At 37.6% G+C, this 18,134-nt stretch overlaps 1 protein-coding gene across 1 annotated transcript in view; it reads left to right on the forward strand.

Moving 5' to 3' along the window:
* The window catches only part of BTLA (B and T lymphocyte associated), a 43,363-nt gene that overhangs the window by 18,245 nt on the left and 6,984 nt on the right, over positions 1-18,134 (forward strand). Inside the window, 3 exon segments of the mRNA XM_059919989.1 lie at positions 4,176-4,197; positions 4,199-4,311; positions 4,314-4,493. Coding sequence (XP_059775972.1) covers positions 4,176-4,197; positions 4,199-4,311; positions 4,314-4,493 — 315 coding nt within the window.

Raw genomic sequence — 18,134 nt, forward strand, 5'->3', positions numbered from 1 at the left:
TCACTGCATGCATTTATTTTAATTATTTTTAGCATTGAAAATTCCCCACCATTAGATATAAATGTCTGAGAAAACAGCAGGAACAACAAAACTAATGTTGACAGATAAATCCCAGCCAAAAGCAACTGTGATCTTCATTCCTTTTCAGATGTTTCTTTGACAAGACAAACCCCTTGGGGACAGCTTTGGATAAACTGAGTGTCATAAGATGATTATACATAATTTGGGACAAGCAACAAAAGTGTCAACATGCTTGTCAGATGGAAAATTAGAATTCTATCATTTACCTCAGTGCATCATTCCTGTACTACAAGCATCAGTTTTAGTTTCGCGGAGGTAGGCAGTGTTAATGTCTTCTTTGTACAAAGAGGGAGCATTCTTGATGACTTTTAATGCCTGTTCACAAGCCTCTATCCATTCTTTCCTCCACTCGAGAAAAATTCCTATGCTAGTCAATGTGACAGCCAATGATCTTCATCCTGGTGATAAGAACATACAAGAACCACAGTGATGATTCTATTATCCCATTGCAAGTCAGTGATGTGGTCAGGATTAACAGCTAGCTCTTCTCCCCTCCTAACCCACTTTGTACACTCCTCCCAAGCATGTAGACGTGGAATCCTTGAACTAGCCGGGTTGTTCAACAGTGCTATTAGCATTGGGTGACAGCCCAGTGGCTAAATGGAAAGGTAACATATTGTAATAGAGAGACTTAGAAGTGGTTTTATAGCATCAGTTGTACGCTGAGGGAGGTGAAGTTGTATATGTGTCTGTGTGTAGGAAAGGATGGTGGGTAAGACTTTTCCTGTTTTTGTAGTCCAGTCCTTTCATCTTATTTTTTAAAAATTGAAGGCTGGTGAGGCTGGGTGACTATCTCAACATCACACAATCTGTTAGCATTTGAACAACCATGTTCAATTGAAAATTCTCATTTTTAGCTATTTATATGAACTTTATAAATATCCCCAAAGAATCAGGCTCTGTATTTCCTCATGGTGGATAAGCAAAGTTTAAACTTCTCCCCGCTAATGCTTATGCCATTTATTCTGAAATGACTAGTGGTCTGCATATCAGTATTTTCAGAAAGCCACAATCCAAGTGTATAGCAATTCCCTGAATCTGCCATGAGATTCCTGGACAGTCTGCGTTTGTCCTTCAATTTCCCCAGACTTAAGATACCCCCCACCCTGTTCCATTCACTGCTCACTCACTAAGGTTCAGATCAAATACAAACTTTCCATTCAGCCTTGCCCCCATAGTCCCAGTCGAAGTTAATCCTCGGCACACCCAAGCAACGTCTGCACCTTCTTATAGTGTTATTTCATTCTTCCATCTGTCAAGCTCTCTATTTCCCATTAGAATGCAACCCCCTTCAAGGGAGGTACCTTGTCTTATTTATTCCTATACTGCCTAATAACTAACATACCAGGTCCCGCTGAGCCTTCCTTTCAGCTCAGTTAAATTTGGAGAAAAAAGAGTGGTAGATAGTAAATTTATTACAGAAAAGTGGTCTTGTTAGTTAAGCTTGCCTCACCAATTAAATGGTAAGCTCTTCGAGGTCAAAAAGGTCTTTGCCTATAACTCTCTTTTTTTTCACAATGCTGGCGCAGAGTTGTAGGCTCCATAAACTGTGATTGACTTATCCAGAAAATGAAAACAGAAGTTAGAAGGCTGAGGTAGCTTATTAACTTTAGGGAGAGGAATGGACTTCTGGAAACAAGGGTTTCACTTGACCTTTCTTCCTCTGGCCTCCTTGTTTTTTTGTTGTAATTCTAACCACATCCAGGTGTTATATTTTTAAACACTTCCTTTTGGTAAATTATCTTACTCTTTCTCTTCAATTTTTTGATAACCTCATAACTTGACTTTGAGTTTGCTTAATTTTTTTCTTGATTTTTGGAAACTGTTAGGAAGTATTAAAGTGAACTTGTCTGAGGTCTCAGAGCAGTTGTAAATATCTAAATATTCAGGGTTTTCTAAAAGTTCTCTGCAGATCTCTTGTCTCAATCTGATTCTTGAAAACTCAATCAGTTTACAATTATTCTGAGTAGTGGCTGATGAAATATGAGCATAAATTATAGTGAGAGGTTTACTGAGTGATAGGAAATAGCTAAAAATGAGAATATTTACTCTGGCCAGGGTGTAGAAATAAAGTGAAACATTCTGCTAGGTAAAGCGGTATGTGGAATGCAAGACCAAAAGTTGTACCCCAGTTCAACATCTGAATAGCCCTTAACCCTCTGTCTTTAAAAAAGAGTTTTGGCTATAATCTCAGTTATGCTATGTTATTATAATCTATGATAGTATGAATCTATTAAAATCTAATAATTTACAATTATTGAAGGAAATTAATGAAGAGGATGGATTGGATATATGGCTGAGGGAGTGTTCAAAACAGGGAAAGACAGAGCCAAGAAAGAACTATAAGGATGTAGGAAAAGGAACTCAGAGAGAAAACACTCTTAAGACTTTACTAGAAATAATAAAAAGATATAAATAACTACACAGTGCTTAACTAAAAGGAATCTTGGCCTCTCTTAGTTATTTTGTTTCACCACCTTACAGGGTCAGGCCCATAGTAGAATATTCCATGATTTATATACACTCCTGATGTAACTGATACAAAAAGGTTAAGTGGTTGTCATGAATTGGTGTGATTTCTCATGCTCCTTTTATACATGAGTCTCAAAAGCCACAGTACACTCCAGCAATTGTCAGAGAATGAATATTTTCACATAAATGTACATTCTAGATAATTGAAGTTTGCCCCTTTGGAGGTCAAAACATTTTTTGAAGTAACCATTTCTGATGAAATTCTTTGTAAAACAGATTGAACACTTCTTTGTTTCTAAAAATGGATACTATTAAACATAATTTAAAGTTTTATTGTTGATTCAACCTTATCATCATGAAAAGAGTAATTAGTCTGTATTATATAACATAATTATGCCCTGGGTTAAATAGGAAATGATAATGGAATTGTAAGAATTGTGTATAAAAATGAGATAAATTTTGGATCTTGCAATATTTATTTTGTTTGCTTGGAGAAAATTTCTTTTTCATTTATCTTGGTTATCAGTTATACTTCAGATGCTGAGGTTACCAGGTATAAACTTTCATGGTAAGTTAAGGGTAATAGAACTTATTCAATAATATAGAGAATTAAATTTTTTTTCTTAGCTTCAGATTTTATATGCAATCGACAATTGCAAACAGAAGGCTCAGAGAAGACAGTAGAAAAATCTGTTTCCAGGAAAATTCACTCTCCCCACCAAAACAAAGGAAAGCATATTTCCTGTAGGCCAGAAGGCAGAACTTCCAAAAAGGTGGATAACTTCTCTTCTTCCCACTTGAGAAAGCATAAAAAATTCAGGTTATCTCAGAATATCCTCTCTTCAGAAAGTTTTCTTGAGTTGCATGTCTCCTACATAGAAAAAGTCATGGAAAAATTGCAAGGCATCATTAAAGCCTTTGAAAAACAAGTAAAAAAAAAAATCCTAATGCCAACTATCATGGGGAAATAGTTGTCTACAAAAATTCCTCTCTCCTATTTATTGAAATATACCAGAGCTAGTAACAGAAAATGTGATTTTGCTCAAGAAACAACAGCAAAGTAATGGATAATGAATTATAGACTAATGGACTCTAGTATGAGTTTAAATCTTGATTCTCTTAATTATTAGCATATAACTTTAGGCAAGTTCTTTATTACCTCAGTTTCCATATCCATAAAACAGGGTTCATAATAATATATTATTTTTGTTGTGAGGATTAAATGATTAATATATGTAATGTGTTTTGAACAGCCCCTGGAATATAATAAGTAAGTGACAAGAAGTTACTATTATTTGCTACTATTGGAGTAGCTATATGATAATAAAATAAAATAAATTAAAGTAAAATCTAATTTTATAATAAAAATGGTAAAATTTTGGAAATTGAGGAAATTATTGAACAATTGAAGAAATTATTTAAATTTTTTCAACAAATATTTATTATGTATCTACTATATGTCACTAGCAGACACTCTGCTAGTAAGGATTAATATACTGTAAAATGTTATCTGGGAAAATTATAGAATCATGCTTGAGAAATCTTTGACAGAAGTTGTTGAAGTGGCAAATATCTGATCCTTCCAGAACAGAATTGTTTTTAATTTTGTTTTTATCTTCCAGGGGATGAATCATGTGACATACAATTTTAAGAGATATTCCATATATGTTGTGTCATCAGGAGACCCATTTGAACTGGAATGCCCTGTGAAATATTGTTCTAATAGACCTACTGTGACCTGGTGCAAGGCCAAAGGAAACACTGTTTACATCTTGGGGACAGACTTCAGGGCTTCATGGGTTGGGAAGAAAGGAAGAGTATTTCAGGTTTTATTCTGCATTTTAATCAAGTGCTTGCTAGTGACAATGGGTCATACCGCTGTTCTGTGAACTCTTCGCCTGGACTCATTGAAAGCCACTCAGTTACCATTAATGTGACAGGTGAGTTCTAGACATCAAGACTATCTAATGCTTTTCTCATCTGTTTCAAGAAAAGGAGGACTCAGATTCTCAAGTGATTATGTTAGACATTGAACTCATGTAAGACATCAAAAGGCTGCCACATCTCACAGTTTGTGGTGTGTGGTCACATACATGTGTTTGTGTTTTGGAGTGAGGCAGAAAAGAGTAGAGAAAAATATAATAAAAGTTATTGTTCTTGCCTTTAGGGGGTATAAAATTTATTTGATAAGCCCAAAATTTGACCACTGAAATATGGAAAAAATTACAAAGTGCATACCAATAGTAGTAGACAGCTTTTTATTTTTTGTCCTTTGAATTTTTTCTTTCATTTATCAGTCCTTGACTTTTATTGATAATAAATCCTTGAATTTATGTTTGTGTTGCTCAATTATACTCTTGTTAATAGTTCACAGTTTGCATAGAGGGCAAACAGCACACAAGTAACCTGACTCCTTGATGAGTTTTGAGAATATTCTTAGCTTTAGCTGCCTCCCCAGTCCCTCCTCAGAGGCCCTTAATAGGCTCAAACAACAGAGCAAGGACAGGTTGAGTTATGTTGGGCAAAACTATGCTGAACAAAACATGGAAAACAAATAGAGAAAAGTAGAGGAGAGTAAAAAATAGTTGGTTTATGAAAATCCCACAGCTAATAGCATACTCAGTGGTGAAAAATTGAAAGCTTTCCCCCTAAGGACAGGAATAAGACAAAGATGTCTGCTTTTGCCACTTCTATTCAACATTGAACTGGAGGTTCTAGCCTGAGCAGTTAGGCAAGAAAAGGAAATAAAAGGCATCTAGCTTGGAAAGGAAGAAGTGAAACTATCTCTGTTCACAGATGAAATTATTTTAAATATAAAAAATCCTCAAAAACCCACACAAACTACTAGATCCAATAAATGAATTCAACAAAGTTGTATGATCAACACAAAAATCAGTGGTATGCTGTATACTAGCAATGAACAACCTGAAAAGGAAATTAAGAAAACAATTTCACTTGTAATAGTATCAAGAATAAAATACTTAGCAATAAATTTAACCTACGAGGCACAAGACTTGTACTCTGAACAAAATATGGCTGAAAGAAATTAAAGAAGACATAAATAAATGGGAAAATATCCCATTATTATGGATTCTAAGATTTAATATTGTTAAGATTGTAATATTCCCCAAATGATCTACAGATTCAATACAATACCCATAAAAATCAAAACTATATATAATACATATATAATATGTATATAATATATATATTGCATAAATGAAAAAGCTGATCCTAAAATTCATTTAGAATTACAATAAACCCTAAATAGCCAAAAAAAAAAAAAAAACCCCAAAAACCTTGAAAAAGAAGAACAAAATCGGAGAACTCCTGTTTCTCTATTTCAAAGCTTACTACAAAACTACAGTAACTAAGAGTGTGGGACTCATGTAAAAATGGATATATACATCTGTGGTGGCCCCCAAGCTGTAAGCTTATTCAGCTTTCTGCTTTCCGGAGAACTGCTTGTCTCTTTCTTGGTATGCACTCCTGACGCTGCGGTATTGAGCGTAAAAAAGGAAAATGGCTTGCGGCCAGTTTCGTTCCAGGTGCCTGCTCTGGATCTAAGAGCCCCTGGTTGTTCCCCAGAAGAAGGACGTGCTGCCCTGAGGGGGAAGTCTGTATCTCCAAAGAGTGGCCCATAAGGCATGCTGACGCATAGATAGTGGCGCATAGATAGTGGCGACAGAATTATGTGGAAATACAAGGTTTACTGATTTATTGTCTAATATTCGTTCCGTACTAAACCTATATATACATTCATGCTCTTTGAATAAACTTGCCTTGCAGCCATCAGTTGTCTTGGCCCTTCTGACCCCATACTGGTGCTTTTCAGTTCCTTACCCCTCACCGCCAGGAACTTCTAGCTTTCTGCAGCCGGTCTGCGGCATACATCAATGGAAGAGAACTAAGAGTCCAGAATAAATCCATACATATTTGGTAAATTGATTTTTAACAAGAGTGCCAAGACCATTCAATGGGAAAAGTATACTTTCTTCAATAAATGATGCTGGGACAATTGGATATCCACATGCAAAAGAATGAATTTGGAACTCTACCTCACACAATATACAAAAAACAAGTTAAAATAGATCAGATATTTAAATATAAAAACTAAAATAAAATCTCTGTTTATATAAAACTATAATGCTATGTTTCCTTAGAAGAATACATAGAAGTAAATCTTCATGATCTTGGATTTGTTAATAGTTTTTTGGTACAATTTCAAAAACATAAGCAACAAAAGAATAAATAGATGAATTGTACTTCATAAAAATTAAAAACTTTTGTGCATCAAAAGACACTATCGAGTCAATTGCATTATTATGAACTTTCATCAAATCTTTAACTGCGGTCATTTTTAAGTCTTTTGTCATTTACGGACAGTTCTGGGTGTACTCTGATGCTTTTGCAAAAATGTTCCTGTAAAAGGGTTTCATCGTCAAGGAATTCATGGAAAAGACTCTGACAAGTACAGGTTTCTGGTAACTGACTATACTGCTGAACTGAATGAAGAAGCATTTTCAGAACTCTAATGGAAAACTGATGAATTCATAAAAGTGCTAACAAAAGATCAAGATGAAAAAAAATTAATTACATGGGACTGAGTGAACTGATGAGGATGATTATAATTTTTGTGACTTTCTGTTTGAATTAAAAAAAAAATCCCACAAGGACTCAGAGGCAAAAAATATACAAATCAATTTTCACTGCAAAGTAAAGGAGCTGTTACAGTGGAGGATTGCTGGACTGAATGTCAATATTATGACATAGTATGAGTGTGTTTCATGTTTAGTAATTGCAATCATTGTTGCTTTTGTTGTGGTCATACATTTACAATGCTTGGTGTCAGTTTATTTATCTCTTTTAAAAATAAAATACAGTGTGTGGGGGGGGGGGGAGAAAAAAGATGCCCCCCCCCAAAAAAAGACACTATCAAGAGAGTGAAGAGATAACTCACAGAATGTAAAAAATATTTGTAAATCATATATCTGAGGAGAGAGCTTCAAGATGGCGGAAGAGTAAGACGTGGAGATCAACTTCCTCCCCACAAATACATCAGAAATATATCTACATGTGGAACAACTCCTACAGAACACCTACTGCATGCTGGCAGAAGACCTCAGACCTCCCAAAAGGCAAGAAACTCCCCACATACCTGGGTAGGGCAAAAGAAAAAAGAAAAAACAGAGACAAAAGAATAGGGATGGGACCTGCACCAGTGGGAGGGAGCTGTGAAGGAGGAAAGGTTTCCACACACTAGGAAGGCCCTTAGTGGGCGGAGACTGCGGGTGGCAGAGGGGGGAAGCTTTGGAGCCACGGAGGAGAGCACAGCCACAGGGGTGCAGAGGGCAAAGAGGAGAGATTCCCGCACAGAGGCTCGGCACCGAGCAGCACTCACCAGCCCGAGAGGCTTGTCTGCTCCCCTGCTGGGACGGGCGTGGCTGTGAGCTGAGGCTCCGGCTTCGGTGCTAGCTGGGAGGGAGTCCGGGAAAAAGTCTGCAGCTGCCGAAAAAGTAAGAGGCTTTTTCTTGCCTCTTTGTTTCCTGGTGCGCGAGGAGAGGGGATTAAGAGCTCAGCTTAAAGGAGTTCCAGAGACGGGCGTGAGCCGCGGCTATCAGCGCGGACCCCAGAGACGGGCATGAGACGCTAAGGCTGCTGCTGCCGCCACCAAGAAGCCTGTGTGCGAGCACAGGTCACTCTCCACACCGCCCCTCCCGGGAGCCTGTGCAGCCCGCCACTGCCAGGGTCCCGTGATCCAGGGACAACTTCCCCAGGAGAACGCACGGCGCGCCTCAGGCTGCTGCAACGTCACGCCGGCCTCTGCCGCCACAGGCTTGCCCCTCACCCGTACCCCTCCCTCCCCCCGGCCTGAGTGAGCCAGAGCCCCCGAAGCAGCTCCTCCTTTAACCCCGTCCTGTCTGAGCGAAGAACAGACGCCCTCAGGCAACCTACACGCAGAGGCGGGTCCAAATCCAAAGCTGAACCCCGGGAGCTGTGCGAACAAAGCGAAAGGGAAATTTCTCCCAGCAGCCTCAGGAGCAGCGGATTAAAGCTCCACAAACAACTTGATGTACCTGCATCTGTTGAATACCTGAATAGACAACGAATCATCCCAAATTGAGGAGGTGGACTTTGGGAGCAAAGATATATATATATTTTTCCCTTTTTCTCCTTTTGTGAGTGTGTATGTGTATGCTTCTGTGTGTGATTTTGTCTGTATAGCTTTGCTTTGTCCTAGGGTTCTGTCTGTCCGTTTTGTTTGTTTGTTTGTTTTGTTTTCTTATTACTTAAAATTTTTTTTTCTTAATAATTATTTTTATTTTAATAACTTTATTTTACTTTACTTTATTTTATTTTATCTTCATCTTTCTTTCTTTCTTTCTTTTCCTCCCTTTTATTCTGAGCCATGTGGAGGACAGGCTCTTGGTGCTCCAGCCAGGCGTCAGGGCTGTGCCTCTGAGGTGGGAGAGCCAACTTCAGGACACTGGTCCACAAGAGACCTCCCAGCTCCACATAATATCAAACGGTGAAAATCTCCCAAAGATCTCCATCTCAACGCCAAGACCAAGCTCCACTAAACGACCAGCAAGCTACAGTGCTGGACACCCTATGCCGAACAACTAGCAAGACAGGAACACAACCACACCCATTAGCACAGAGGCTGCCTAAAATCATAACAAGGCCACAGACACCCCAAAACACAACACCAGACATGGACCTGCCCACCAAAAAGAGAAGATCCAGCCTCATCCACTAGAACACAGGTACTAGTCCCCTCCACCAGGAAGCCTACACAAACCACTGAACCAACCTCAGCCACTGGGGACAGACACTAAAAACAACGGGAACTACGAACCTGCAGCCTGCGAAAAGGAGACCCCAAACACAGTAAGTTAAGCAACATAGGAGAAAAACACACAGCAGATGAAGGAGCAAGGTAAAAACCCACCAGACCTAACAAATGGAGAGGAAATAGGCAACCTACCTGAAAAAGAATTCAGAATAATGATAGTAAAGATGATCCAAAGTCTTGGAAATAGAATAGAGAAAATACAAGAAACGTTTAATAAGGACCTAGAAGAACTAAAGAGCAAACAAACAATGATGAACAACATAATAAATGAAATTAAAAATTCTCTAGAAGGAATCAATAGGAGAATAACTGAGGCAGAAGAACAGATAAGTGACCTGGAAGATAAAATAGTGGAAATAGCTACTGCAGAGCAGAGTAAAGAAAAAAGAATGAAACGAACTGAGGACAGTCTCAGAGAACTCAGAGACAAAATTACATCACCAACATTAGAATTATAGGGGTCCCAGAAGAAGAAGAGAAAAAGAAAGGGACTGAGAAAATATTTGAAGAGATTATAATTGAAAACTTCCCTAATATGGGAAAGGAAATAGTTAATCAAGTCCAGGAAGCACAGAGAGTCCCATACGGGATAAATCCAAGGAGAAACATGCCAAGACACATATTAATCAAATTATCAAAAATTAATTACAAAGAACAAATATTAAAAGCAGCAAGGGAAAAACAACAAATAACACATAAGGGAATCGCCATAAGGTTAACAGCTGAACTTTCAGCAGAAACTCTGCAAGCCAGAAGGGAGTGGCAGACATATTTAAAGTGATGAAGGAGAAAAACCTACAACCAAGATTACGCTACCCAGCAAGGGTCTCGTTCAGATTTCACGGAGAAATTAAAACCTTTACAGACAAGCAAAAGCTAAGAGAATTCAGCACTACCAAACCAGCTTTACAACAAATGCTAAAGGAACTTCTCTAGGCAGGAAACACAAGAGAAGGAAAAGACCTACAATAATAAACCCAAAACAATTAAGAAAATGGTAATAGGAACATACATATCAATAATTACCTTAAATGTAAATGGATTAAATGCTCCAACCAAAAGACAAGGATTGGCTGAAAGGATACAAAAGACCCGTATATATGCTATCTACAACAGACCCACTTCAGACCTAGGGACACATACAGACTGAAAGTGAGGGGCTGGAGAAAGATATTCCATGCAGATGGAAATCAAAAGAAAGCTGGAGTAGCAATTCTCATATCAGGCAAAATAGACTTTAAAACAAAGACTATTACAAGAGACAGAAGGACACAACATAATGATCAAGGGATCAATCCAAGAAGAAGATATAACAATTGTAAATATTTAAGCACCCAACATAGGAGCACCTCAATACATAAGGCAAATACTAACAGCTATAAAAGGGGAAATCGACAGTAACACAATCATAGTAGGGGACTTTAACACCCCACTTTCACCAATGGACAGATCATCCAAAATGAAAATAAATAAGGAAACACAAGCTTTAAATGATACATTAAACAAGACGGACTTAATTGATATTTATAGGACATTCCATCCAAAAACAACAGAATACACATACTTCTCAAGTGCTCATGGAACATTCTCCAGGATAAATCATATCTTGGGTCACAAATCAAGCTTTGCTAAATTTAAGAAAATTGAAATCGTATCAAGTATCTTTTCCAACCACAATGCTATGAGACTAGATATCAATTACAGGAAAAAATCTGTAAGAAATGCAAACACATGGAAGCCAAACAACACACTACTTAATAACCAAGAGATCACTGAAGACATCAAAGAGGAAATCAAAAAATACCTAGAAACAAATGACAATGAAAACATGATGAGCCAAAACCTATGGGACGCAGCAAAAGCAGTGCTAAGAGGGAAGTTTATAGCAATACAATCCTACCTCAAGAAACAAGAAACATCTCAAATAAACAACCTAACCTTACACCAAAAGCAATTAGAGAAAGAACAAAAAACCCCCAAAGTTAGCAGAAGGAGAGAAATCATAAAGATCAGATCAAGAATAAATGAAAAAGAAATGAAGGAAATGATAGCAAAGATCAATAAAACTAAAAGCTTGTTCTTTGAGAAGATAAACAAAATTGATAAACCATTAGCCAGGCTCATCAAGAAAAATAGGGAGCAGACTCAAATCAACAGAGTTAGAAATGAAAAGGGAGAAGTAACAACTAACACTGCAGAAATACAAAGGATCATGAGAGATTACTACAAGCAACTGTATGCCAATAAAATGGACAACCTGGAAGAAATGGACAAATTCTTAGACAAGCACAACCTTCCAAGACTGAACCAGGAAGAAATAGAAAATACGAACAGACGAATCACAAGCACTGAAATTGAAACTGTGATTAAAAATCTTCCAACAAATGAAAGCCCAGGGCCAGATGGCTTCACAGGCGAATTCTATCAAACATTTAGAGAAGAGCTAACACCTATCCTTCTCAAACTCTTCCAAAATATAGCAGAGGGAGGAACACTGCCAAACTCATTCTAGGAGGCCACCATCACCCTGATACCAAAACCAGACAAAGTTATCACAAAGAAAGAAAACTACAGGCCAATATCACTGATGAACATAGATGCAAAAATCCTCAACAAAATACTAGCCAACAGAATCTAACAGCACATTAAAAGGATCATACACTATGATCAAGTGGGGTTTATCCCAGGAATGCAAGGATTCTTCAATATATGCAAATCAATCAACGTGATACACCATATTAACAAATTGAAGGAGAAAAACCATATGATCATCTCAATAGATGCAGAGAAAGCTTTTGACAAAATTCAACACCCATTTATGATAAAAACCCTCGAGAAAGTAGGCATAGAGGGAAGTTTCCTCAACATAATAAAGGCCATATATGACAAACCCACTGCCAACATTGTCCTCAATGGTGAAAAACTGAAACCATTTCCACTAAGATCAGGAACAAGACAAGGTTGCCCACTCTCACCACTATTATTCAACATAGTTTTGGAAGTTTTAGCCACAGCAATCAGAGAAGAAAAAGAAATAAAAGGAATCCAAATTGGAAAAGAAGAAATAAAGCTGTCACTATTTGCAGATGACATGATATTATACATAGCGAATCCTAAACATGCTACCAGAAAACTACTAGAGCTAATCAATGAATTTGGTAAAGTAGCAGGATACAAAATTAGTGCACAGAAATCTCTTGCATTCCTATACACTAATGATGAAAAATCTGAAAGTGAAATTAAGAAAACACTCGCATTTACCATTGCAACCAAAAGAATAAAATATCTAGGAATAAACCTACCTAAGGAGACAAAAGACCTGTATGCAGAAAATTATAAGACACTGATGAAAGAAATTAAAGATGATACAAATAGATGGAGAGATATACCATGTTCTTGGATTGGAAGAATAAACATTGTGAAAATAACTATACTAACCAAAGCAATCTACAGATTCAGTGCAATCACTATCAAACTACCACTGGCATTTTCCACAGAACTAGAACAAAAAATTTCACAATTTGTATGGAAACAGAAAAGACCCCGAATAGTCAAAGCAATCTTGAGAAAGAAAAACGGAGCTGGAGGAATCAGACTCCCTGACTTCAGACTATACTACAAAGCTACAGTAATCAAGACAGTATGGTACTGGCACAGAAACAGAAATATAGATCAGTGGAACAGGATAGAATGCCCAGAGATAAACCCACGTACATATGGTCACTTTATCTTTGATAAAGGATGCAAGAATATACAGTGCAGAAAAGACAGCCTCTTCAATAAGTGGTGCTGGGAAAAATGGACAGCTACATGTAAAGGAATGAAATGAGAACACTCCCTAACTCCATACACAAAAATAAACTCTAAATGGATTAAAGACCTAAATGTAAGGCCAGACACCATCAAACTCTTAGAGGAAAATATAGTCAGAAGACTCTATGACATAAATCACAGCAAGATCCTTTTTGACCCACCTCCTAGAGAAATGGAAATAAAAACAAAAATAAACAAATGCGACCTAATGAAACTTAAAATCTTTTGCACAGCCAAGGAAATCATAAACAAGACAAAAAGACAACCCTCAGAATGGGAGAAAATATTTGCAAATGAAGCAACTGACAAAGGATTAATCTCCAAAATTTTCAAGTAGCTCATGCAGCTCAACATTAAAAAAACAAACAACCCAATCCACAAATGGGCAGAAGACCTAAATAGAGATTTCTGCAAAGAAGATATACAGATTGCCAACAGACACATGAAAGAATTCTCAACATCATTAATCATTAGAGAAATGCAAATCAAAACTACAATGTGATATCATCTCACACCGGTCAGAATGGCCATCATCAAAAAATCTAGAAACAATAAATGCTGGAGAGGGCGTGGAGAAAAGGGAACTCTCTTGCACTGTTGGTGGGAATGTAAATTGATACAGCCACTATGGAGAACAGTATGGACGTTCCTTAAAAAACTAAAAATAGAACTACCATACCACCCAGCCATCCCACTACTGGGCATATACCCTGAGAAAACCATAATTCAAAAAGAGTCATGTACCAAAATGTTCATTGCAGCTCTATTTATAATAGCCAGAACATGGAAGCAACCAAAGTGTCCATCAACAGATGTCCATCATCGGATGAATGGATAAAGTAGATGTTGCACATATATACAATGGAATATTACTCAGCCATAAAAAGGAATGAAACTGAGTTATTTGTAGTGAGGTGGATGGGCCTAGAGACTGTCATACAGAGTGAAGTAAGTCAGAAAGAGAAAAACAAATGCAGTATGCTAACACATATATATGGAATCTAAAAAAAAAAAAATGGTCATGAAGAACCTAGGGGCAAGATGGGAATAAAGATGCAGACCTACTAGAGAATAGACTTGAGGATACGGGGAGGGGGAAGGGTAAGCTGGGACAAAGTGAGAGAGTGGCATGGACGTATATACACTACCAAAAGTAAAATAGATAGGTAGTGGGAAGCAGCCACATAGCTCAGGGAGATCAGCTCCGTGCTTTGTGACCACCTAGAGGGATGGGATAGGGAGGGTGAGAGGGAGGGAGACGCAAGAGGGAAGAGACATGGGGATATATGTATATGTATAACTGATTCACTTTGTTATAAAGCAGAAACTAACACACCATTGTAAAGCAATTATACTCCAATAAAGATGTTAAAAAAATAAAATAAAATAAAATTCAGGGCAGGAAAGCTGCTGCACTTCTTACCAGAGTCAATTCTTGCCAAGACAGGTTCAAGTGTTTTGGATTGATGGAGCAAGAGGAAGGGAGGTGAGGGAATATAGAAAAATTCTATATATAGTATCATATCATCTGCAAACAGCGACAGTTTTACTTCTTTCCAATTTGATTCCTTTTATTTCTTTTTCTTGTCTGATTTCTGTGGCTAGGACTTCCAATACTATGTTGAATAAAAATTAAGAGAGTGGGTATCCTTGTCTTTTTCCTGACCTTAGAAGAAATGCTTTCAGCTTTTCACCATTGAATATGTTGTTAGCTGTGGACTTCTTATATGTGGCCTTTATGATGCTGAGGTACGTTCCCTCCATACCTACTTTGTACCTACTTTATAGAGCATTTCTATTAGAAATGGATGTTGAATTTTGTCAAAAGTTTTTTCTGAATCTGTTGAGATGATCACATGGTTTTTATTCTTCAATTTGTTAATGTGGTATATCATGCTGACTGATTTGCAGATATTGAACCATCCTTGCATCCATGGGAAAAATCCCACTTGATCATGGTGTATGATTCTTTTAATGTACTGTTGGATTTGGTTTGCTAATATATTTGTGAAGATTTTTCCATCTATGTTTATCATTGATATTGGCTGTAATTTTCCCTTTTTTTCTGTTATCTTTGTCTGTTTTTGTAACAGGATCATACACCATGATTTTTGCATCTATGTTCATTAGGAATATTGCCCTAAGATATTCTTTTCTTGTAGTATTCTTGTCTGGTTTTGATATCAGGATATTACTGGCCTTGTAAAACGAGTCCAGAAGCTTACCTTCTTCTGCAATGTTTTGGAATAGTTTGGGAAGGATAAGTGTTAACTCAAGTCAGAGATGAAATTGGGATCTACAATCTGTCTCCCTTGGGGAGAAGGGGGCCTAACTTCAGAGGGAAGGGAGGCAGTATTCCATCCTAAACCCAATGCCTCTAGGGAATGACTGGAACAAAGAGTGTGAAGGATGAAGTAGTGAGGGGGAAGTCTAAGAGCAGTGTAGGAGACATGAAGGGCCTTTTAAGTTCTCTCTGAAGATTTCTACTCTTCTAATTTTCTACTCTCCCACCTTCTTATCACCCCCTTTCTTATCACATTGATGATTAATGCTCCTGAGCCTATTAGGAATTCATCAGGACTTTGCTTTGATCTTCTACTCTTGTCTGTCAACAGCCTTCCACTCTGTGATTGGTTCCCTCCTGGAGCTTCATGATCATCTCAGACGTTCACTATCTTCCTTCTAAAATTCCAATTAGTTTTATGAACTTCTTGTCTTTAAAGTTTTCCCCCTTTTGGTTCATTTCAGCCAAAAATCTTCCTAATATACTTAATTTGCCTAATAAACTTATTTCATAAAGCCACTCTTTTATTGAGGCCCGTGAAGAACATTCCCAGTGCTTACACTATTGGACTCACACCAATCTGCCTCCACCTATCAAAATTCTACCTCTTCTGTCAAGCCCAGCTCATTTCCTAATTCTTTATGAAGCCTTTTATGTTTACACTAGAGGAAGTGATTTCTATTTTCTAGTAATTTTATGCCATTTAAGGTTTTTGCCTCTCATTTATCACAGATTTCTTTGTACTGTAGATATGTGGGGAAATGTGTTTTATTTCATGAAGGGTTATGATATACTGGCAAGGAGGAACTGTGTCATATTTCTTTGGATCATCCTTGCTTCCTTCACAATAGTCAAATGAATTACTTAGAAATCGTCTTTGAATTGGGTGTGGATTTTCCTTTCGTGGAGTGATGAAAACAAACATAATGGGAAGAGTGTCAAAGAAAAATTATTTTCTTTATGTACCAGGGAGTACTCAATGAACTGAGTATGAGGTGAGGAGAAAAATATACTCTGAGGACTTCCCTGGTGGCACAGTGGTTAAGAATCCACCTGCCAATGCAGGGGACATGGGTTCGAGCCGTGGACCGGGAAGATCCCACATGCCACAGAGCAACTAAGCCCGTGTGCCACAACTACTGAGCCTGTGCTCTAGAGCCCGCAAGCCACAACTACTGAGCCCATGAGCCACAACTACTGAAGCCTGCATGCCTAGAGCCTGTGTTCTGCAACAAGAGAAGCCACCACAATGAGAAGCCCGCGCACTGCAATGAAGAGTAGCCCCTGCTTGCCATAAATAGAGAAAGCCCACGCACAACCATGAAGACCCAATGCAACCAAAATTAAATAAATAAATAAATTTATTCATTTAAAAAATATATATACTCTGAAATTATATTTCAGAACCAAGCTTTTAGTAAATAAATTTTGGAGGTATGATAGAAAATCTTTCATTTTTTCCCCTTGAAATATCTTTCTTAGGAGGTACTGGGAATTTTCCTGTTTTTATATCTGACTCTGCTTTGCTTTTTATATTCAAGTTAAGAATTGGTCCATGTGTAAACATGGTTGTGACAGAGTGGGGGTTTGGATGCTGTTGGGGAAGCAATTATCTCTGAGAAGGAAGAAAAGCACTTTGCAGAGCAAAGTCCCGGAGGGAAAGTCAATAGAACAGCCACTGAAACACACACTGGCCTGCAACTCTGTCCTCCCCAATCTTCCTTTGGTCAATTCCTGATTAGGCGCTTCACAAAGCCATCTTAGCAGCAAAGTGGGGGTGTATGAGTGAGCAGGGTGAGAAGCACAATCTTTATTTATTTATTTATTTTTTTACTTTTAAGAAAAATTTATTTTATTCATGTATAGTTGTGTTAGTTTCAGGTATACAGCAAGGTGATTCAGTTATACCTATATATACATTATTTTTTTCATATTCTTTTCCATTATGGTATATCACAAGATATTGAATATAGTTCCCTGTGCTATACAGTAAGACCTTGTTGTTTATCCATTCTTTTTTTTTTTGAATTTTATTTTATTTATTTTTTTATACAGCAGGTTCTTATTAGTCATCAATTTTATACACATCAGTGTATACATGTCAATCCCAATCGTCCAATTCGTCACACCCCCACCCCCACCCCCCACCGCTTTCCCCCCTTGGTGTCCATACGTTTGTTCTCTACACCTGTGTCTCAATTTCTGCCCTGCAAACAGGTTCATCTGTACAATTTTTCTACGTTCCACATATATGCATTAATATACAATATTTGTTTTTCTCTTTCTGACTTACTTCACTCTGTATGACAGTCTCTAGATCCATCCATGTCTCAACAAGTGACCCAATTTCGTTCTTTTTTATGGCTGAGTAATATTCCATTGCATATATGTACCACATCTTCTTTATCCATTTGTCTGTCAATGGGCATTTAGGTTGCTTCCATGACCTGGCTACTGTAAATAGTGCTGCAATGAACATTGGGGTGTATGTGTCTTTTTGAATTATGGTTTTCTCTGGGTATATGCCCAGTAGTGGGATTGCTGGGTCATATGGTAATTCTATTTTTAGTTTTATAAGGAACCTCCAAACTGTTCTCCATAGTGGCTGTATCAATTTACATTCCCACC

Source organism: Balaenoptera ricei, chromosome 4, assembly GCF_028023285.1.
Source record: "Balaenoptera ricei isolate mBalRic1 chromosome 4, mBalRic1.hap2, whole genome shotgun sequence".
Classification (NCBI taxonomy): domain Eukaryota; kingdom Metazoa; phylum Chordata; class Mammalia; order Artiodactyla; family Balaenopteridae; genus Balaenoptera; species Balaenoptera ricei.